Source organism: Copadichromis virginalis, linkage group LG19, assembly GCF_057382275.1.
Source record: "Copadichromis virginalis isolate Kocher_CV1m ecotype Utaka linkage group LG19, C_Virginalis_male_GT1.1, whole genome shotgun sequence".
Taxonomy (NCBI): domain Eukaryota; kingdom Metazoa; phylum Chordata; class Actinopteri; order Cichliformes; family Cichlidae; genus Copadichromis; species Copadichromis virginalis.
In genome coordinates this window covers 6,057,492-6,079,678 of record NC_140636.1, presented here as the reverse complement: position 1 = coordinate 6,079,678, position 22,187 = coordinate 6,057,492, and the positions used below count along the sequence as shown (strand labels likewise).

Below are 22,187 nucleotides of genomic sequence, written 5' to 3'. Positions count from 1 at the left end.
TGGGTGGACCGGTGTTATTTGTGTGTGTCACTGAAACACGCAGCAAACTATCGGGAAGGTGGCGTGATTTGAACGTGATCACCTGCTGTAACCATGGTGATTAGACAGGTAAAGTTACACTTTCACAAACAGACACTGGACATGTTGATCCACAGCACCGCTCAAAGCCCGTGTTTAGCGTGTGGAAAACTTTTACACAGAAGAAGAACACGCCCGCCCACGGTCTGCTCCAGTCCTGGTTTACCCTCCGACCAAGAGGACCGGGGGAGGCGTGGCTTTATTCATTTCGCGCGAACATTTGTTTCTTCTTCCTGTGCAGTGTGCGCACTTCCGGAGAACGTTTGCAGACGGCGTCTGTGTGCTGGGGCTCTGCTCGTCCTCGTTTTGTTTTCGTGTTCGCTTGTGAGGCCAGCGGCATGTCTCAGGCTCGGGTTACCGACTTCTACTCCCGGACGAAGAAAGCCACTGGCGGCCCAACGAAGCCGACAGAGCCACGCAGCGCCTTCTCGTGTTCGTCGACAGTTCATGAAGAGTTTCTCCGTGTAATCGACGAGGCCGCAGGGCTGAACCATGGCGCGGAGCAACCCCTCTCCAGTCCCCGCACCCCCAAGCGGGGCTCGGCTGACCTCGGAGCGACCGTGTCCGCCGCAGCCGTCGAGCACAGCACCGCCAAGAAGAGGCGGCAGGCGGATCTCGGAGCACCGGCAGCCGCTGCAGGAGCAGAGAGGCCGGCGAGGCGGTCTGCCAGGAAGAAACTGGAGCTGCCCGCAGACACGGCACAGGTAACAGACGTGTGCATGTACACACAGACCCACAGGCTTTGTCCTGCCTTCACTCTGTAGTTGCAGGCTTTGTGTACTCTTCGTCATGCTCAGATCTTTGTAGTGTCTGGATATTTGCTCCTCTGGACTGATCTGGCTTTAAATCGGCATTCTGAATCTCACGAGGTTTCTCAGCTGAATAAATGAGATGTTTCTATGCCTTTTCTCAGAGACTGAACTTGTGATTTAATATCATTCCTGAGAGGGTTCAGTCTCAGCAGTTTGAATAAGGTCTTCATACTGGAACAATGAGAGCAGCCTGATCATATCTGAAACACGCCTCTCTTTAACAAAGGTTGCTGTGTGTGAGAGAGAAACACTCATGATGGCTAATCAGCATGTGGGGAGCAGGGCTGCACACATGACCTCTGGTGTGTTTTGGTCGCAGCTGAGAGTAGGGCTGCTCGATTATGGCAAAAATGATAATCACCATTATTTTCACTGAAAGCCCAGATCGTGGTTAAAATTCGATTAACTGAGCAGCCCTAGCTGAGAGCACCTTTTTCCATTTCTGGCAGGTCCTGGGTAAAGAGGACATCGCTGCTCTCAAGTCACGCCTTCTGAGGATTAAGAAGCGTGTAGATGAGATCCCTGCCACTGCGTCCTCAGCTACACCCTCTCCATCTTTAGTGCCTGACAGTAGCTCCCCTGCTGTTCCTGAAACCATCATTTCGGCCTCTGCTGAAGCTAAGACCCTGAAGCTCTCTGTAGCTCGGGCCAAAGAGCTTGCAGCTAAAGCTCAGAAGAGGAAGGAAGCAAAAGCAGCAGCGGAGCATGAGCTGACTGAGACCCGTGCTCAGGACAGGTGAGCACTTGCACATGTGCACAGAGCTAAGTGAGAGTAAGCTGCATTTCCCCAAAGATGAGCTTTTGTTTAGTCCATGTTAAAGTGAATGTCCTCCCTTGTGTGTCCAGCACCGAGCAGCCAGCGTATCAGCGGTACCACACTCTTGCTCAAGATGCCCCCCCAGGCCTCTCGCTCCCCTACCATTACAAGGTGCTGGCTGAAATGTTCAGAAGCATGGACACTGTGGTCGCCATGTTGTACAACCGCTGCGAGACCGCGACCTTCACCAAGATCAAACGGGGAGTTCAGGACATGATGCACAAGTAAGTGTTCGGTTAGTCGGATGAGTTCGTGAGACAAAAGCTGAGAATGTGTGGGAAAGTGGAATGTGTCAGCAGTCCTGTTGTTTGTGCTAGAAAGGTTCCAGCTGTCAGCAGCTTCGTGTGTTTTTAAGCTAAGGCTCGCTGGACCTGTGGCTCGCTGCTAAAGATAATAACTGACTTCTTTCCTCTTTGAGGCGCTTTGAAGAGAGCCACGTGGGTCAGATAAAGACGGTGTTTCCTGAGGCCTACACGTTCCGGCAGGAGAAACACATCCAAGCTTTCAACAGCAGCATTAAGAAGGGAAGCTACCAGCTGACCGTGGACCCCATCATCGTCTCCGGTTAGAGCGCACGTCACCTTCAGCTCAGCCAACCCTTTTCTCCAAATACCATATTTGTAAACTGTCCCTCAGTACATGGCTTTGATTTGGGTTTTTGGGGTTGTTCTCCTCAGAAAATGGCGAGGCTCGACCTGTGCTGTCAGCCTCTCGTCTCCTGGAGAGAAGACGTGTGTTCCATAACAGCCTGCTTTCCATTGTCAAACAGCACCACAAGGTCAGCTGCTCTAGTTTGGGTTCACTCATTTTTTTAATAAGTCACACAGCAGTTACTTTTTTGTTGTCGTCTCAAACTTCTGCCTAAATCTCCTTTTTTTTTTTTTCCCCTGCAGGTTTTCCTGTCCTCGTTGGATCCCCCAGTGTTGGTTCCAGAAGACAAACTGACCCGCTGGCATCCTCGCTTTAATGTGGACTCTGTGCCAGCCGTCCATACGAGCGCACTGCCTCAGACTCCTCGCCCGGAGAAACTGGCCACAGCTCAGGAGGTGCTCGACAAGGCCCGCTCACTCATCACACCTAAGGTGCTGCAGCAGTGTCACCGCTCTCACGCTTCTGCGTAAACGATGAGCTTACTGTAGTCTGAGATTAATATCTGTTAGGTGTTAGCACTCTGAATTTCAGGTGTTGTTTACACACATTTGTGGCGTTGTCTCAAAAGATTGAAGGTCACATGGGCAGTAATCACTCCAGGCTGTCAGTTCAACACTTGACCTCAATCACAAACAGCTGTGTCATACCCACACTCTGTAGCACTTTCCCCTCTCAGTTAATCACGTAGCCCCTCCTGAGTCTGCCACCAGACCAGCGTCGCGTGTTTTGTGTTGTTACTTGTAAACTCGCATCACCTCCTACTGTTCATGAGGGTGAAGGACAGAAGGAAGAAGTTTAATCAAAGCCGTCTGCGTGAACATGGTGACTGACAGCTTACCGCCATCGATCCCTTTGGAGAGATGCAGCTCCTAATTCAGCATTTTTCTCAGTTGTATGTTCAGTTCCAGGAAACTGGTGAGCACTACTTAGTAACAGTGGGTGTAGTCACAAGAACGTCTTACTGTTAAGAGGCTGAGTCGTTTTGACCAGCACGTGTGCTCCATCCAACATGTAGGACTGCTTTCGTTGGGTGACGGGGACTAGAGAGAGAGCGTAGTTGGATATTTGGAAATCCAAAATCATATTCTTGTATATTTGTGCCCCATCATATCTTAATGATGTCAGTCTGCCCCAGGGCAGCTGTGGCTACAACTGCAGCTGCCTCCACCAGTGTGTGAATGTGAGAGTGAATGAATAGTGGCATTGTAAAGCGCTTTATAAAATGCAATCATTATTGTAGTACCATATCACCCTATTAGAGCACTTCGCTCTCGCTCTGCAGGCCTACTTGTTGTTCCTAGAGTATTTAAAAGTAGAATGGGAGGCAGAGCCTTCAGTTTTCAGGCCCCTCTTCTGTGGAACCAGCTTCCAGTTTGGATTCAGGAGACAGACACTATCTCTACTTTCAAGATCAGTCTTCAAACTTTCCTTTTTGCTGAAGTTAGGGCTGGACCGGTGACCCTGAATCCTCCCTTAGTTATGCTGCAACAGGTGTAGGCTGCCGGGGATTGTCATGATGCTCTTTAACGGAACTTTATATTAGTATAATTACTGTAACGCTAAATGTGTTGGCTTTTTGTGTGTGTTCAGATGGAGAAGGCTCTGATTGGGCTGGCTCTGAAGACAGAAGACAAAGCTGCTCACAAAGAGCCAACATCCCAGGAGAACCCCACAGTCCCCCAAACATCAGCTGTCCCAAATGCCCTGAAAGGGGTGTCCCAGTCTCTGCTGGACCGGGTAGGTAGACCGGGCACACAGTTCTTCAGGGGGGTCGACCACAGTGCTGTTGGAGCTTCTTTAAGATGTGATTTTTGTCTCTAACAGCTGCTAAAAACACATCTTTATAGTTTACTTTGCTTTCTCCTCAGATTCGGGCAAAGGAGGCACAGAAGCTCCAGGCAGTCATGACTCGTAACAGCAAGCAGGAGGAGCGCCTGTTAATGATGTCACGCCTTGGGGAGCTGGCACGGATTCTCCGCAGTGTGTTTGTTGCAGAGAAGAAACCGGCTTTAACGATGGAGGTGGCGTGTAACCGGATGGTGGCAAGCTACAGATCTTCTCTGAGCACAGGTTGGTTCACGAAACAGAACAATGTGGTGCTTGTGCTGAGATCTCCCTCCACACAGGGTTTCTGTTTGTAACTGTTAGAAATGTAGCAGAAAACTGAACCAGGTAGAGCCGTATTCACTAGGTAGAAGCTGACCGGCTGATCCTTTGTAATCAACAGGTGAAATGGAGAAACACATCCATCTGCTGGCAGAAGTGGCTGGTGATTGGCTGACTCTTCACACAGTGAGGAAGGACTTGTACCTGAAGCTGAATAAGAACATGGAGCTCAGCACTGTGACGGACACGGTGAACAGCAGACTCCGAGAGGAGGAGACTCTGATCTGAGGCCTGGTGGCCTTTAACGTGACCGCCTCGCAGTATTTTTAGCACGTTTCAGTGGTTGTCCGCAGGTTTTGGCACGTTCGTCTGGTTTGGATAATACATGGATGGAGTTGAAGGAGTCCTCCTGACATGCTTGTGCTGAGTTGTTCGAAACACTGATCCAGTTTTGTTTTTTCCTTCTATCCAAAGTGTAACACGGATGTACTGACTTTGTTATTAGGAACACTTTTCTATGCAGTAAACTCATTTTGTATTTTAGATTCAGAGTCACTGTTTGATGAGAATGTTCAAGAAACACAGTGAAGAGCTGCACCCAGCTTTGTGCTGTCACGAATGGTGGATTGGTCATGAGGGGATCTTAAACAGCTCAGCAGGGTGCTGTGGGTGTTTGATGTTCTCATTACTGATGCAGAAAACGGGTCCATTCGAACAGCTGCAGGCTGATGTAACTCATCAGTAAAGGTAATGATTGACTTTGCTGTGACCAAACCGGAGTTTCAGCTCGTGTTCGGCTCGTTCTGGTTTGATGTGTAAGCAGACCTGCTTCATGACAGCTGCTGTGCTCTACAACTACACTCACCCTCGAGCAAAGCACAGCTGGCTGCAGCTGGAAGACTTGCACACAAAGACAATTTAAGCTGCACACTTGATTCTAAACCAGTCTTAAGCTTGTCTCACGGCTTTAAATGTTCCAGCATAGACCGTGATGATCATTTAGTCATCAGTGATAACCAGTGTTTGTTTTTAGATGTTACATGATTGGACTGACACAGATGTGTTGTACACTTTATTGCAAAGTTACACCCAGTAAAGCTGGTTTTGGTCATTTCCAGTGGAACGTTTCTTTTTTCAGTCATTACATTGATGGAGGCTGCTGCGTGTTCATGTGCTGCATCTCTTGTATTCTTAGTCATTTCAGTCTCATCTGCACTCCCTGTTATTTCCATCACAGTTGTTCATGTTTCGTGACTAGCAGCTGCCTTCCAGTGGCAGAGTCGTCACGCCTGAACATGAACCCAGACAGGGTCAAACTCACCCTGCCTTCTGAGCCGAGGCAAAGTAAACTTGGATGCTGCTCAGACACTGGACGTACTGTACTTCCAGTAACATCCCATTAAAATAACGGGGCGCAGCTACACCCTGTAAACAAAATTACTGTAAAATTAAGAGATTTCTTGTCTGGGTCGAGTGTCCTCAGTACTGAAGCAGGGAGAAGACTCTGTGTGGTTTGAGTTTGTCGATGCCGTTTAGCTCTTTGAGCTCGATGACCACCATGCAGCCCAGAACCTCAGCCTGCTGTTTCCTCATCAGCTCGGCGGCAGCATGCAGCGTCCCTGCAATACACACATGTCAAAGTCTTAAAGGCAGACTTCCTAAGAGAAATCAGTCCAAAGAAAGTCACGCATCCCACCGATACTCCTAACAGCCCAATCCGCTTTATTTCCCTCTACACCGAGTTTTTATTGAAGTAGGGGGACCCAAGACGACAGTGCAAAGCAGGATTTGGGCTTGTCAGGTAACTTTTCTTTCAGTCTTCCAGAAAACAGGGAGAGCTCTCAGACCTCATTACCTCGGCGTTCTGTGATATGGATCAATAAAAAAAACATTTTTAATGGATCAATATGACCCAAAACAGCAACTGTTAGTACTTCTGGACCGATGTATGAAACTTTCATGCAGAGTAAGCCTGTGTTTGAATTACAGCCCTGCTGCTGCAGCTGAAAGAAAGCTTAAAGGTGTCTCGCGCACAACAACATTCGCTTCAAGCTGAGCTGAAAGCCTGGGTTGACTTTAGCCTAACTTATGGTCCCGTTCACGTTATGCGTCTCAGAGGGGTTTCACAGACAGACCTCCAAAATGTAACTGCCCCTCGCTGGACGTGCACGACTCTATGGGCCAAAACAGGGGAGGAGGCAACAGCCGAGTTCACCAAGAGAAGAGTGAAGGAAAATCATCACAGATTAAACAAAGTATGAAAAGTGAAGACGAGTAGTGCGCATCACTGCCCAGACAGGACGATGCTGTTCTAGTCAAACTTTTCCTTCATCACTGCCATTTCAAGACAGGAAAGCTGCCATTAATTAAAAAAGTCAAACCAGAGTCACAACATGAGACTGGGGGAAAAAAGATTCTAGTAATATTAATGCTGTGTGTCAGCCGCGAGCGAGCTGTGCAGCTTCTTTCATAAACCATAAGAAACGACCGCTACGCATCATGAAGGTTGTTTCTGTGAACGCTGAATCCCCCCGTGGCATCCATAATGTTACACGGATTATCTAATGTTGAAGTAAAAGCAGAAGTGCCAGTAAGGGGAAATATTCAGCAACATAACTTGTATTCATGTCTCAGTCGGACTGAATCACATCTAAACTGGGCAATTTCTCACCTCCAGTAGCCAGGAGGTCATCGACGAGCAGGACCCTTTGTCCTGGCGCCACAGCATCCTCCTGGATCTCTGCTTCTGCCTGGGGGAACAGAGTAAATACCATTTTTAATGAGATCTGAATGTGGTCAAGCTCAACGATGCAACAGAGACTAAACTTCTTATCTCAAGTAACAGTGAAAGGAGAAACGGAGTTTCTTGTAAACCTCGACTCATATCTGCATCATGATAGCTAGCAGTGGGTTTTCTGTCTCTGAATCTCTGAGCTGCTGTGCAGACACGTCACTGAAACAAAAACACGAATATGACAGCAAGCTGCAGTGCACGTATTTGTGATTAGCACTACAGGACCTAAAGGATGCACTTCAACTAGCTGACATTGTCTTAGTATACTGTTTGTTTGTTATGTAACAAACACCACAAACCCTCCCATCCTGGGTTTGTGGTGCTGGATCCTTCCTATAGGACGCAGCGCTTACAGCAGGCCAGTAAGGCTGAAGGTGTGTCTAAGATATTGCTGCCTTGTCTGCAGAATAGGATCATAGTGTCTACATTTCCATAAGTGTCTCTGTATACGGCTTGTGGAAGGGATGCGTTCAACTGCCCCATGGAAAAGAGGAGTGGGGATGAAAAAGTCGAGCAGTGAAATGTCCAAAAATACATATTTCCTCCACTTTTATGAGGATTGTCCTTAGTACCTCATCTCTAACAGTTTCATCCTGCCCGCCCTCCAAACACACAAACCTTTCAGAGTGTGTCCTTGTGTTCTTTACCTTGCCATACTCCAGATCATAAGAGACAGAAACAGTGGCTCCGGGCAGTTTGCCTTTCTTTCTGACCAGGACGAAGCCAACACCTAGCCTCTGGGCGAGCAGAGGCCCAAACAGGAAACCACGAGCATCTAAACCTGCCACACACAAACAGCAATAATGAGGTGGGAGGAGCAACATTTACATTAAAAGGACACAATAACATCAAACCTGCCCGAACCAAACCAGAGACGTTATCAGATGATGACTGTGATTGAATGATTAGAATTCTATAGAAACAGCAGTAAACTGCAACACTGTTGCAGATAAGATTATTTAATCCTCTGTGAGTGATTGTGTGTCTGAGCGTGCTCAGGGTTGCTGTTTGCTACTAAAGTGACGGCTGCACATTTAAACTGGATGCATGGAAGCAGTAAAGCTCACGGTCCCACAGCCTGATAAAGGAGTTCAGTGTGTAACAGATATTCTTGTACTCTAGCAGCTGCACTTCGAACAGACTAAAAGAGACTCGGCAGTAGTGATGGGCAGATGAAGCCCCATGAAGCACTGGAGCTTTTCATCCAATTGGTTCACCCCAACGCGAAGCTTCATGAAGCTTCATTTGCTCTAGCAGGACACCTACTGGACGTAAAAATAATAGCTGGCATGAATTTGAAGAGTGTGGCATTTTGCACACAGCCTGTAAATGTCAACAACAAAAGGAGTGTGTAAAACATGTATATTGTAGTGATGGCAGTATACTGTGTATATTTATGCTGGCAGTATGGAAAATGATTATTTGCGGCAAAGTTCGAACCGCTTCATGAACCAGTCACGTGGTACAGCCGGGCAGCGAGGCTTCGGACGTCATCATTTTCAGCTCCTCCCATAAATGAAGCAAGCCTCGATACGCGCTTCGCGGAAACGCCCCCTCCATTACTCGACACACGCTCCGAAGCCTCGATACAGAACGTCCCATCACTACTCGGCAGCAGCTTAAGGATCAAACACATCACAAATAATCCTGTGATAATGCAAGTTTGTGATGGTTTGATTACAGCACTGCTTAACTCACACATGTTGCACAATAAAGAGTCAATGTAAATATTGTCTTTCCAGGCAATTTTAAACCTAAACTGAACACAGCCAACTTCAGCATGAGTTACCATGGTAACTTAACCAGATAAAAAGAGAGCCACTTTCATTTATTCACCGTGTGCTGTTGACTGTTACACGGACCTGACTGGCTTAAGAACATAAATAAACTAAGGAAGCAAGCAGGTACAGGCCGGCTTCCTGCCAGTCTCAACTCTTTCACTTTGAGCAGCTGTCGCTGAGGAGCTGGGTCCAGGGCGGCCTCATGTTTGACGTTGTAAGACAGCTTACACTAAGAACAAGTGATGGAAAAATATTGAACAGAAGTATCTGATGGAGTGTACATGCTTTACCACTATACTCACAGGAGTTAACACACAATATCTCACACAGCTGCACAAATAAAGTGGACTTTCCGAACACCAAGCATGCGATACAGCTGGCTGAGAGGATGTTTAAGGTGTGTTAAAGACGCCTTTAAAAGGTGGAGCACAGCAGTTTCAGAGCTCTGCTTTTGTTTTTCTTACCTACAATCAGATCCACGTGCTGGTACATGTTCCTCACATGTTCTTCAAACAGGTCAATTACTGCTTTAAGGGCAGCTGCATCCTTGAGGATGGGACAAATATCTCTGCAAGATTCAGACACAACAGTTTGTAGCATTTACAGCCTGGCAGATACAGGGCTTTTAAGACTCATGCTATTGTTTGGTGGCTTAAAAGTCAGATATAACTGCTGATCTTTTTCTGAGGGAAGCCACCCTCTGATAGACAAACAATGCAACATGAGCACAGGAGGAACACCCTGAAACCATGCTGAAGGGTTTTCTCCTGTGTCTCCATTTATCAGCTGTTATAAATCCCAATACTGATATATCAGCAAATTCCTATGATCAGCTGATACTGGGAGTAGCTGTGGCTCAGCAGGAATAGTGGTTCGTCTACTTACTGGGGGGATTGGACCTCCAGGTAAAGAGTCAGGCTTAAATAGTAACCAGTCCTTTTGGATACACATCAGAATTATAACATACATTTCCACAGAGAGATTTCATTTCCTAGAGATGCAAAGTGTTGATTTCTGATCTATATTTGACATTGGAGTGACAAAACCCAGCCTTTGACTTGTAGGTGGCATAGTTATAATGCACAGTACTAACTGAACAAATACTGCATGTTATTTGAACTGAACCAGCCTGTAGCTGGATGTTGTAGTGTCACTGGGCTCTGTGTTGGGCGGACTACTTTTTACATGCTACCTCTAGGGAGTACTATTAGAAAACACTGTATGCATTTTCACTGCTGGAAGGCTAACACCCGATTATATTACTGTAACAGATCAACTGTTTCTGTGTCTGCAACATTCAGAGCTGAGTGGCAATTTTCATGCACAGTCATCAAAGTGTTGCAAGAAAATATTGCCACGGTCAAAAACTACTAACAGCCTGAAGGTTAAACGTTGTTTCATATTCATTTGCGTGATGTATTCCTTATTAAACAGCTCATCGTCATGTTCAAAGGCCTCTGAAGTTAACCTCTGAGCAGTTCTCTGACTACAGTGAAGGCTTTCAGTGCTTTGAGCCATTGCGGCATCCTGACAGCAAGATTTCAAAGGGATTTTATTTTGAAATACACACTGATATTGACCTCATGCTCAGCGGGTCACGGAGGCCGTTCACTGTCTGAAGCTCAGGCTGTGGAAACAATCGTAGGTCATAGATGAGCTGGTACCGATGACAGACTACATGAGCCGCTGCTTTAACTTGAAGAGCCCCGCCCTCCCTCTGCACTGCACTGCACCACACACACACACACACTCTATTCGGCTGTTCCTAAGTGCTCACTGTGGGGGCAAAGTGTGCTTCCTGGTAGCAGGGGTCTGACACGTGCCCTTGCACCTGGTTACAGCTCTCAGAGACCCGTTTCTATTCGCGGTAGACCAGCGAAGAGACCTTACGTTTGCTGGGCCGTTCAAACAAGAACGCAGTGTCTTACCTGAACAGGATCCCTTTCTTGGGAAAGTCTGGGAAAGCGCGGACGTGTCTCTGGACCAGCTGCAGCTTTGCCTCCCAGCCTGCGGCCATGCTGAACGCTACTTCTTCTTCTTCTCCTCCTCCTACGGTGTGCAAACACTCCTTTGTCGCCCTCTTGTGCGGACGGGGATGCACAGTACAGCAGTGCAATTCATCCTGATCGGTGATTGGTCGAAAGTCTAGAGCGAAAGAACAGGCTTGTGATTGGTGAAAAATGTGCAACGAAGAAGCCTTCTTTTATTCACTCAGTTTGTTGTCTGATTTTTCTTTGTCAGGTGATGTTTCCAGCTCCTTTATCCCACCTGACGCCTGGACTGCTGTCTGTGGTCTTCAGAATCAGAATCAGAATACTTTATTGATCCCTGGGGGAAATTATTTTTTGTTACAGTGCTCCATTTTAAACCAACATTAAGACAAGACAGACAATACGCTAACTAAGAATAGTACAATATATACATATATATACATACATACATACATACATAAGTCAGTCAGCATGATCACAATGAGTTATTTATGTATTCTGACTGGTTTACAATGACAGGACAGTAAGCATTATCAGTGTGTATTCCAATAAAAGCATCTAGTTTTTACTCCAACATCGATGAGGATTTTCTTTTGGCTCTTTTGAACCAACAGGTTGGAAAGTCTCCTGAAATTAAGCGCAATTGAAAATCAATTCCTTTCTTTTCTTCTGTGATTATCATGTGCAAAGACTAGCCATAAGAGGAGTCTTTTAGGTTCTCCTGATGAGACAATGTAACTGTTTTACTTTTGTACTGGTAAAAACTGAAGGATTATTCATGACACTGTCATTTACAGACAGACATGTTAGAGTTCACTTGCCAAAGGTAAAAGAGTTGTAAAATCATTACAAACTTGCTATGAGAGATTATGTTTGTCCTGTGACAAATAGACTGAATAGTTGATTATGAAAATGGCGTGATCATACACCATGGCCTTCACAGTCAACCAAGACTATCTGACTCCCATAACAGATAATAGCTCTGTTAGTGTTTCCTAATCAATTCCAGGAAACGCTGAAGTTGTTGCGGAGGCATGTGTTGTACAAATACTTCCAAAACTTGTCTTTGCCTGCATGTACACATTGCTTCGTTGGTTCAGGTCTGTTATGTGTTTCTAGACCTATTGGCAGAGAATAACTTAATAATAAAAAAATACAAAACACATGTCTAAGGCAGATTAAAGCCCAACTTAGGCATTCATTAAGTAAATCCACAACTCACTGTTACTGTAACACAGGACACTTTATTAAAGGTGATGAATACAGGAAAACAGCACTGCAGGAGAGTCAATCAGTGAACTGAACTACAAAAAGTCAAAAGTGCCCATCCGGTAGGCTGGAATCATACATGTTTAAAGAAAGTTTACAACGAGCGAGATGTACTGACAATGGCCAAACACGGGTAAATGTGTAGTAAATGGCAGTGCGGTAAATCTGCCTAGTATGGCATTAAATACGCTTACTACTTCATATATCTCAGATCGTTTGTAACGAGCCACGGAAAGCAGGTGTAGCCACTGAAAAGACTAGAAATGGGCGGCTAGCGCGCGGCTAACATTTACCACAAAGCAAAAGGGTTAAACGCGCTATTCAGCGTCGTTTCCGCTAAATCCAGACTCTGTAACTTGACGTAAACATAGAAGAAATGCCAGTTTCCATTAAAAAATAGCGGACTTGCCGACTTCTTCGCTCTTCCGCTTCGTGTTGTTGTTGTTTTGGTGACGCAACTTCCGTCGAGCAGACGATTGGTCGTCTACAGTAGGGGGCGCTGTTTGACAGTGATGCGGCTTCTTATAATTCGAAGAAGAAATGCGGCGCTTCTTCTTCCTGTGTGGTGAGTACAGAGGATCGTGTACATGGCACACTGATGTCGGTGTGTGTCACACTCGTGTCCGCTCGCCGTGCCGTGGCGCCGGCATGTTTGTGGGCTGGATGGAGCGGGTGGAGGAAAGCGTGTGCCGGGGGATTCAGGCTGGTCCCGTCCAGAGCCCGCAGCGGGACACGGCCCGGGGCTGCAGGTCAGTGCTGCCGCTGTCAGGACACATCAGACCCGTGCTGAACTCGAGCTTTAAAGCAGCGTTTAACCAGCCGGGTTCAAATGTCTGCCCCGGTGCTTACAGATCGACAGCAGCGATCTGACCTCAGTCTGAACTCAGGTTAATTGTAGCCTACAGAGTATCTGCAGTCAGTTAACGTGTTGTGTGCTGTCAGCAGTAGCTGATGAAAAGGGAGTGACTCAGAGTAGCGTCATAAGAACATGTGGGGAAACAAACAGTTCAAAACGAGCTCTTTGAGGTTTTATCTTTTATTTCCCACAGTATTGAGCCCCCTTCAAATCAATCAACCAATAACACTTACAGGAAGTGAAATCGAGTCTGACTGTGTTGTCTCCCTTCTAAGGGAAGCTGTTGCGGGATGGAGAGGACAGGAAAGCAGTGGTGAGCCTCCATGTTTAATCTGAGTTTGCCCCTCGGTGCATGCTGGGAATGATGTGAATGTTAATGTGGACAGCAGATTCTCATGTGGGACGGATCGTCCATAGTTTTTCAGTGGAAGTGATGAATATTCAGAGACTCACAGCAGTGTCTGACAGTCTGCCTGTACGTTGCTGTGTTCAGATCTGTGTTGAGGGGAACATTGCCAGTGGGAAGACAACATGTCTGGAATATTTCAGCAAAACCAGCAGTATCGAGGTCAGTCAGTCTTTGTGCAGTGTAGCTGTGTGCGTTCAAGATTTCCAGTGTTACCGAGCTCAAAGTATACCATTTGTTCACGAATGTATTCCTCTCTCCTTGCCTCTTTCTTGCAGGTCCTTACAGAGCCAATCTCTAAATGGAGAGATGTCCGAGGGCACAACCCTCTGGTAACGTACATGACCGTGCTGTCAGTGTGCAGAGCTGGAAGGATTCTTCCAAAACATTTTGTGCTTTCATGATGCTGGAGTGTTGAACGCGCCGGTGCTGAACGCGCCGGTGCTTAACATGCCGGTGTTGAACGCGCCGGTGCTTAACATGCCGGTGCTTAACATGCCGGTGCTGAACGCGCCGGTGCTGAACGCGCCGGTGTTTAACGCGCTGGTGCTGAACAGTGTTGACTTGGGATGAGATGTGGTGAGTGTAAACACCATGGATTGTCTCTGTATACTCCCGCTTCCATCAGGATCCTTCCTCAGGAGTCTGGTCAAGCTTATCAAATGCTCTGGGAATGTGTTGAGTGCTGGTTGGTAGTGTGACTTCCCTGCATGTCAGTCTAGCTGTTCACCTGCAGGTTCTGTCCCCGCAGGCTTTAATGTACCAGGATCCTCAGCGCTGGGGCATCACGCTACAGACCTACGTTCAGCTCACTATGCTGGATCGACACCTGTCAGCTGTGGTAAGTGTCCTGCTAGCTAGCACCACAGCTGGTTTACTCTGTGCTTGTTTTGTTGCATGCTAACACCCATATAGCCTGGGCTAGCACACTGATGGCTGTACGCTGGTTATGCAAACGGATACGCTGGCACACGTGCTGTTTCTTGTTGGTTTCAGGCAGCTCCTGTTAGGATGATGGAGAGATCTCTCTTCAGCGCCAAGTACATCTTTGTGGAGAATCTCTTCAGAAGGTACAGTAATCTGATCCACGGATCATCCACACAGTTTCACCTGAACAACACAGCCCTGCAGCGCTGAAGTAGGAGAGTGTGCAACCTGTGCATGTGATTTATGTACAGACAGAGAGGATGGATTGTTATTTCAGTCAGGCTCAGCATCTGTTCTCATGTCTTTAATGTAAAGGTCGTGTTCAGTCATGCATCATTGTAGCCAAGTCTTACTATGAAATAGTCCAGATGTTGATTTGCAGTAATGGCCAAAGTGCCTCACAGCCGCAGCTATGTAAACAGAGAAGCAGTTACTTAAAATGTAACATTTCATTTAAAATATGTAACTGTCTCAAATGAATCATCCAACCTGTAACTGAGCATTTCTGACATTTCTGGGAATTTAGAGAGCTGGGGTGGTTCGGGAGGTAGAGACGGTCACCTACTAATCAGAGCGTTGATGGTTTGATCTTTGACTGCTACAGTCTATGGTTGAACCTCCAATGTGTGGAGAGTCCCGGGTATTTAAGCCGTAGTTGGTGTTGTTGACCCGCTAGTGATCATGTGCCAACGTGTGAAATTATCAGCGGAGGTTCTGGGTGAAATCACTGTGAGACCTTAGAACTGAAGATGCTTCTAAGGTGAGAGCTGAAACGTCTTCAAGACATTTCAAGAAGTCCAGTCGGTTTTCTTTCCAAGCTCGTTAGGTCAGATAGAACCTGTGAATGAGTGAATGAGACATGTTTATAAAGTGCTTTGAGTAGAATTAGAGTTTTATTTCATGTTTTTCTTCCAGTGGGAAAATGCCAGAGGTGGACTATGCTGTTCTCAGCGAGTGGTTTGACTGGATTACAGCTAACATTTGCATTCCTGTTGATCTCATTGGTGAGTACAACACAAACAAACCTGCTGCAGCTCAGCATCAAGAAACAAAGCACGAATCCTGTGCACGTCTGAATGTACACGATGAGAACTGACCTCTGTCTTTGAGGTTGTGTGTTTATACAAATGGCATTCCTATGTAATGAAATGAGTTCATGTAGTCGCAGTAATAATAATGATACATGTCATATTTGGCTTTTTCCCTGGCTCCAGTTTACCTGCAGACGTCTCCTCAGACCTGCCATGAAAGGTTAAAGCAGCGATGCAGAGAAGAGGAGAAAGTCATTCCACTGGTGAGGAGCTTGTGCTTCACTTCATTGAAGTTTGTCAATTCAAAGGGACACAGACAGCTGCACAGTAGTGCCAATCTAATGACCACTTGAAGTGACCACAAAGCTACTCCAGAGAGTCTGAAAACATTTCCAACTCATGGTGAAAAATCTGAGGTTTGTCGAGGCAAATGGCATTTAACACTTTGTTTGAAACGCGTACAAATGCTGGAGCTCTGCTTCAAAGATGAAGCTGGTTCCTAGAGATGCAACAAAAGGCTAAAGATGTGAGCAGCAGCACACGTCAGCACACGGCTTCCTCCTAGCTCCAGTTTCTGTTCACCTGGGGCTTCACTACATGGACTGCAGTGAGGTGGCATCAATATTTACACCTTACCAGACAACTGCTACTACAAACATACATGACAAGTTTACAGCAGGCGTCCTGTCAATTCAAGTCAGTGTATTTATAAGTATGTTTTTAAACAACAGGTTGACCAAAGTGCTGCACAAACTGGGAAAAAACCCAACAGACAGGTCACAAAAACAAAGAAAAGAGTCACAGTAAGGGAATAAAGATGTGGTGTTAGGGAGGTCCTAATGCGAAAAGGAGAGCGTTCCAAAGTCACGATGTAGCCACCGTAAAGGCCGGCCTGCTCTGTGTTTGAGTCTGCTTCTAGGAACAACAAGACCTGAAGGCTCTGTTAGGAGTATGTTCAGAGAGGTAAGAGGGAGCCGACCCATTTAGAGACTTAAAAGCAAACAATTAAAGCTTAAAATCAAATCTAAAATTTACTGGAAGCCAAAACTGGGGAAATGCTGTCGCGTTTACGTTGCCTGTGAGCAGGTTGGAGAAGAGGGAGCAGAGCCTGGCTGATGCCCAAATAAAGGCCCCAATATTCTGAAACAGCAGAAAAATGTCCAGCAGGAGTGATGGTGCAGAGCTCGCGCACAGGTAACAGAGGTTTAACTGGTCAGCACAGAAATTTGAATTATGACAGTGATCAGAAAAGTGGCTGTAGCTCAGGTGGCAGAGCAGATCAGCCACTAACCAGAAGGTCGGTGGTTCGATCCCAGGCTGCTCCAGTCTGCATGCCAAATATCCTCGGGCAAGATACTAACCCATGTTGCTCTCCGATGCATCCATCGGAGCGTGAATGTCTATGAATACTAGATACTTAGCACTTAAGCTTAGAAGTGCTTGTGTGAATGGGTGAATGAATTAGTTGTATAAAGCGCTTTGAGTGCTCAGAGTAGAAAAGCGCTATATAAGAACCAGGCCATTTACCAAAAGTGCAAATTAGAATATCACATAATTACAGAGCACGAGATAAGACTGAATCCAAAGTACGTCCACGCTCGTGGGAGGGAGCGCCGACTGAACAAGACTAAAACAGTCAGTAAGGTTCAGGACGTCTTTCACAAGAGGTTTAGTGGGGCAGCAAACATGAATCTTAAAATCCCAAAGAATTAGAGTCGTTCCGGATAAAAAGACCTTAAATAAAATCCTTGTTAAACTGCGGAGCCCATAAATATCAGCAGTGAGCTGTCTCTCAGGTGTGTGTGTGTGTGTGTCCATCCACCAGGAGTACCTTGAGTCCATTCACCAGCTTTATGAGGAGTGGCTAATCAGGCGTAGCTCCTGGCCTGTTCCTGCTCCTGTGTTGGTGAGTGTTCACACGAGCACAGCTTTGCTTTCAGGTAGTACTCTCACACCACAGACACACACAGTGAATGATAACAATGAATTGGGGAAACCTTGGGTTCTTGTCTCATGCCACCCACCTAAATATTGTTGCAACTAAGCCCATAACAAGGACGGGACGGTGCACTCTTCCACACTGATTAGAAACACGACGAGGAACCTGGGCCCAAACTCCCAGGTCTGGTTGACCCAAGTTGTTTTTGAAGCACGAGTTGTGTCAGTGTGATTGGACTCGTTCTTATTAAGTGCTTTTCTACTCAAAGCATGTCATACTGTATGCCTCATTCACCCATCCACACACAACACATACGAGCACTGTTTTCTGTTCTTTCTATCCAGCTCTATCCACTCATTTAGAAGATCTTTGCTGCTCACTGTATAGAAGAGCCTGTGTAGTGGTGTTCTTCCTGTTCATGCATTTATTACTTCTAGGCTGGACATATTCATTCTTATCAGGATGTCCTAAAAACTCCCTGAAAAGCCTTCAGTTGATCCAAAATACTGCAGTGACAGGGACGTTCAGCCCCCACAGGAGAGGCGGAGCCTTCAGCTTTCAGCCGTCTCTTTTGCAGTACCAGCTCTGTTTTGATTCAGAAGACTGTCTGCTGTCAGGATTACGCTTTGTGATGAAGCATATTCAACCCCACTATGAAGAACGCTTGGGAAAGCCGTCCCTACAGTTAGTTTTATCCAGGTTTGTCCTTTAGTGCAGCGTAGAGACACTGTATCATTGTTTGTTTTCCCCACTTCCCCCAAAACACAGGCTTTAATCTGGTTTGGAGCCATGTTTTTGCTGCTTTCTGTGTCGAGTAAGTCCCTCATAGCCAACCCTGATCTTCCTGATATTTAAGAATGATGTGTGTGTTTGCAGGTGATTCCTGCTGACCACAACCTGCAGAGGATGCTGCACCAGTACGAAGAGAACCGAGCCAAGATCCTAGCAGCAAGTCTCTGATTCCCGAACACGCACTCATGCTAACCCCAACCTGACAGGAAGCTGTTACAGCACCTTTTTTAAGCTGTTTCTGATCTTACACCTCGTCACATGTGACATTTTTGTATGCACTCCCAGGTCAGCCATTCCTATTCATGAAGACCAATCTCAGTACATTTGATTGCAGTATTAAAGTAAAATGTAATCGATGTGCTCACAAGAAACTATCGAGAAACTGAACATGAGAGCGGATCATTCCAGTGCTCGAGCCCAAGCCTGTCAGCCTTCAAAGATGCTGCGCGCTCAGGCTGGTCCTTGCATCTTATCTGCTGAGTTTTTCCTGAGAGCGTGATTAATCCTCTGTGAGTCTGAGGAAGTGTGTAAGTGAAAACTCTTCATACAGAACAAGTCCAGTGACAGCGTTGTGTCACTTCAGACCACGAGTTATACGTCCTGGTCTGATCATCACTCTGTATCACTCCTCTGTCCTTTACCTGCCTCCATCTGCTCTGCCACCTGAATGAAGGAGCCTATTTCCATGACAACATTTAGTCAGTGTTTGAACAGGCTGTGTGATCCGGCACTGTGAAAAATCTGCAGCCACTGACAGCCTGACGCCCTGGAGCCTTGAACTCGGGGACACGTTGGAGCTTCCTGAGTGATGCTGTGGGCTCTCTGCCTTCTCTTTCCTTACCCGGATGATTGAGCGTGCTTAAAGACTCACTGCCAGGTCACATGACTGATCAGTCGAGTTTACAGCGCTTGAAGGATCAAGCAGAGTTGGCTGCATTGTGTTAGGAATAAAATGTGTGTAAAATTTGTGTTTTATTTTATACACTTTGCAATTGTGCTCATTGAGAGTTGGCACTCTGTGTAATAAAAGTCAAAAGCATCAATTAAACAATATGATTGAACTGAATTATTGGCGTGTTGACTGCAGAGGGATTAGCAAACTGCTTGCACATCAGTTAAAGTCAGGGTGATATTTTTCTGGGCTGTGGGAGGCCGACAGACTTGGGTAATGAATAGAAAACTCGTCTTGGGGCTGCAAGTATAAAGCAGCTTGAGCTCAAACATTGCTGTGGTTTGGTGCTATAAATAAACGTGACAGCTTTTAACCAAAGGGAAAAAAATGACCCAAACTATTGTTTGTCCTCCATCCAGATCCACCAACAGAAGATTAGTGACCTCAGACCACAGAGGCAGCATGCATACACATGTTTTTGCACTGCACCACTTTACTTAGACGTCACTCTTCCATCCAACACATATAATGAACTAATAAAATATTTCTTACAAGTCAAAGTTGGGTTTTTGTCTCGTATCCTACAGAAATGGCATTCAACGCGAGTCTGTAATTAGACTTTCAATGTAAATAATATTTACGACAGGCTTAGGGCGTCGGGGGGTTCCCGGAGGCGTCTTCCTTGGGGGGCTCAACCCGGGGTATCGATCATGGCCTATTAAGGGCTCTGTTGGCTCTCAGGTGACTGTTTCCTCGTGGCTGCGTGCAGCGGGGCTAGGGGAGGGTCTGTGCTGACGGACGTGGGTTACTGACCTGGTAGCCTGGCTGCCCCTGGGTGGGTCCGGGATGGGCGTGAGGTTCTGGGGGCGCTCCGTCTCTGGGCTGGAGCCCGGGCCGGGCCTCGGGGGCTTGGGTCCTGGTTGGTGTGTCACCAGGGTTGTGGGCGGGTGGGTGCATGGGGGCCCAGCCCAGGAGCAGGGTGCCGCCAGTGCATCGAGCCACCTGGGGGGCTCTTCAACTGGTGGGGGAGATTGTCACATCTTGCAGGAGCTTTCCGCTCTTCAGGAACTCTCTCTGCAGGAGGGGGAGATACAGGAGAGGTGGAGGAAGATCTCAGCCTGGGCGTCTATTGTCTTATGTAGTCTGGAAGATGAGTGGATGGTGGGGTGGGTGCAGTTTTCTCTGTGGTGGGGTTGGGTGGACTGTCCCGGGCTCTGTGTGGCCGGGAGGCGCTGCTGCACTGGGCCCCGGTCTGGATGGGCCTGGGCCCCCTTTCCCTGGCGGGTCGCAGAGTATGGGGGTGCCTACTGGGGTCAGCGGGGGAGCTGGCCCCAGGGAGGGGTCACCTGCCCCTCCCTTCCTTCCCTCCCCATCTCCAGCTGCCTCCCTCTTCCCGCTCCACCACAACCACCCACACATGCAGGACCTTGGAGTAGGGGTATGTCACCAGGGTGCAGAGGAGGCTACCCCCCCCCCCCCCCCCCTGTCCCCTTCTGGCTGCCTCTGCCTCAATTTTATCCCACAACTTAGACATTCACATTACTCACACTCTCATTACACATACATATAGGATCTTGGGGGTGGGCACGATACACGGAGTCCAAATTACCATCAGGGTGTACACCCCACCCCTGGCATTGTTGCCCACCTCTCAAGGTTAAATACACGTAGACATTGAGGGCTAGCAGGAGGGACCATGCGCTTACCTGCTGCTCTCTGGCAGGTAGCTCCAAGCCCTCCTGGGTTTTAAATGCACCTTAGAACACACATGCATCAACACTACAATGAGCAGGTGGAGGGAGGTTTGGAGTCTTCTCTCACCCCCATTCTCTGCGACCTGCTGGAGCAGGGGGGCTAGGAGGAGGAGTTGGCCGTCCGACTGCGGTCTGGAGTGTGGGGCCTCCCTGCTGCTGCGGAGTCGGGGCGGTCTGCCTCTCCCCACCGCAGGGAAAAGGGTAACACCACCTGGGTCTGGGTGCAGTTCCCCCTCCAGGGGCAAGGGTACCTAGACCCGGTTTGTAGAGTACGCTTGGGGAGTGTGATCGTGTGTACAGCGTCTCTTTATGTCTGTCTCCACGTTGGTTGAGTGTGGAGTAAGTGCATATGAGAGCATGAGGGTGGGAATGGATGTTTGTGTCTGTGTGTGCCTGTATAATAATGTTTAATATTTAGTATTTACTGTCATATTCCCATATATCATCGTGATGTTGTTTATTCTATTACTCTTGTTCTCTTCTGCTTGTTCTCTTTTTTCTTTCTCAGCAGGTGATCCAGGTGATTGATATATGCATTTTTTTTTCTGCTCATTCTGTTGGTTTTTGTCTTTTGCCCTTCTCCCCCGTCCCTCTTCTCAGCTGTTTCTCTTTCCCTCTTTCTTTCTCCCCTTCTTTCCCCCAGTCCAGTCTGTCCCGTATTCAGTAAGTGAAAATAAAATAAACAATAAAAGGTGAATCAAATGGACCATTACGGCAAGGCTGGGATGGTCAATTTGGTAAAGTAAATCCGTTGGGCATCTTTCTTTGCCTTTAGACAACAATTCTGATGCAAAAGAGCCAAACGGGACAGGCAGAAAAAATAAAAAAATAAAAAATAAATAAAATAAAATTATGTTGCTGTCATGCAAAAAGGTAATAACAAAAAACTGGCAGAAGAGAAAAAAAATATTTACATTTATTAGCTGCACTGTTTTGCATCATTTGCAGTTTTTCCTGCCTAACTCTAGGATACTGGAGCAGTTCTGCAGATGAGCCTTAAGCTCATGCATGCTTGCATCAAAACAACTTTCAAAAATGTGTCTTCAAATGTAAAAGCTTTGCTTCATTCTTCAAGCAGACATGTTTAACTGTGGCTGAGCAGTATTTGTGAACGTAGTCCAGACAGGTCTTTAGTAAATGAGGCAACACAGCTAAAGGAACACCAGCAGACTAATCTATTCATCGCCACTTTTTAAAAAGATCTATAAGCAACTCTGTTCACAACAGTTCGTTTTTGAACAGTGAACATCAGCTTTCCTGATGCTGCCGAACAAACCAAACACAATGAAGA

General features: G+C 46.9%; 3 protein-coding genes across 5 annotated transcripts; 2 read left to right on the top strand and 1 right to left on the bottom strand.

Annotated features, from left to right (window-relative positions):
* Window positions 1–111: 111 nt before the first annotated feature.
* On the top strand, window positions 112–5,581 carry cdt1 (chromatin licensing and DNA replication factor 1). Of its 2 annotated transcripts, none has more exons than XM_085440662.1 (9): window positions 112–782; window positions 1,340–1,626; window positions 1,737–1,931; window positions 2,126–2,271; window positions 2,385–2,485; window positions 2,601–2,789; window positions 3,949–4,095; window positions 4,227–4,428; window positions 4,586–5,581. In XM_085440662.1, exons 1-9 carry the CDS (start codon window positions 417–419, stop codon window positions 4,750–4,752), a joined length of 1,800 nt encoding a protein of 599 aa, XP_085296788.1. In that variant the 5' UTR covers window positions 112–416; the 3' UTR covers window positions 4,753–5,581. The 2 variants fall into 2 exon arrangements, with proteins under 2 accessions (XP_085296788.1, XP_085296787.1); XM_085440661.1 differs by having other exon boundaries at window positions 344–782; window positions 2,601–2,753.
* Window positions 5,524–11,422, bottom strand: aprt (adenine phosphoribosyltransferase). Its single transcript, XM_085440665.1, has 5 exons — window positions 10,968–11,422; window positions 9,504–9,607; window positions 7,906–8,039; window positions 7,136–7,214; window positions 5,524–6,083 (listed from the first exon to the last, which is right to left on the bottom strand). Exons 1-5 carry the CDS (start codon window positions 11,054–11,056, stop codon window positions 5,944–5,946), a joined length of 546 nt encoding a protein of 181 aa, XP_085296791.1. The 5' UTR covers window positions 11,057–11,422; the 3' UTR covers window positions 5,524–5,943.
* Window positions 11,423–12,825: 1,403 nt separating this feature from the next.
* On the top strand, window positions 12,826–19,311 carry tk2 (thymidine kinase 2). 2 transcript variants are annotated; one of them, XM_085440663.1, is made up of 10 exons: window positions 12,828–13,048; window positions 13,431–13,468; window positions 13,649–13,723; window positions 13,840–13,893; window positions 14,313–14,402; window positions 14,558–14,631; window positions 15,404–15,492; window positions 15,703–15,782; window positions 17,345–17,425; window positions 18,335–19,311. In XM_085440663.1, the coding sequence occupies exons 1-10, from the start codon at window positions 12,898–12,900 to the stop codon at window positions 18,416–18,418; spliced, it is 816 nt and encodes a 271-aa protein (XP_085296789.1). In that variant the 5' UTR covers window positions 12,828–12,897; the 3' UTR covers window positions 18,419–19,311. The 2 variants fall into 2 exon arrangements, with proteins under 2 accessions (XP_085296790.1, XP_085296789.1); XM_085440664.1 differs by lacking the exon at window positions 17,345–17,425 and having other exon boundaries at window positions 12,826–13,048.
* Window positions 19,312–22,187: the final 2,876 nt, after the last annotated feature.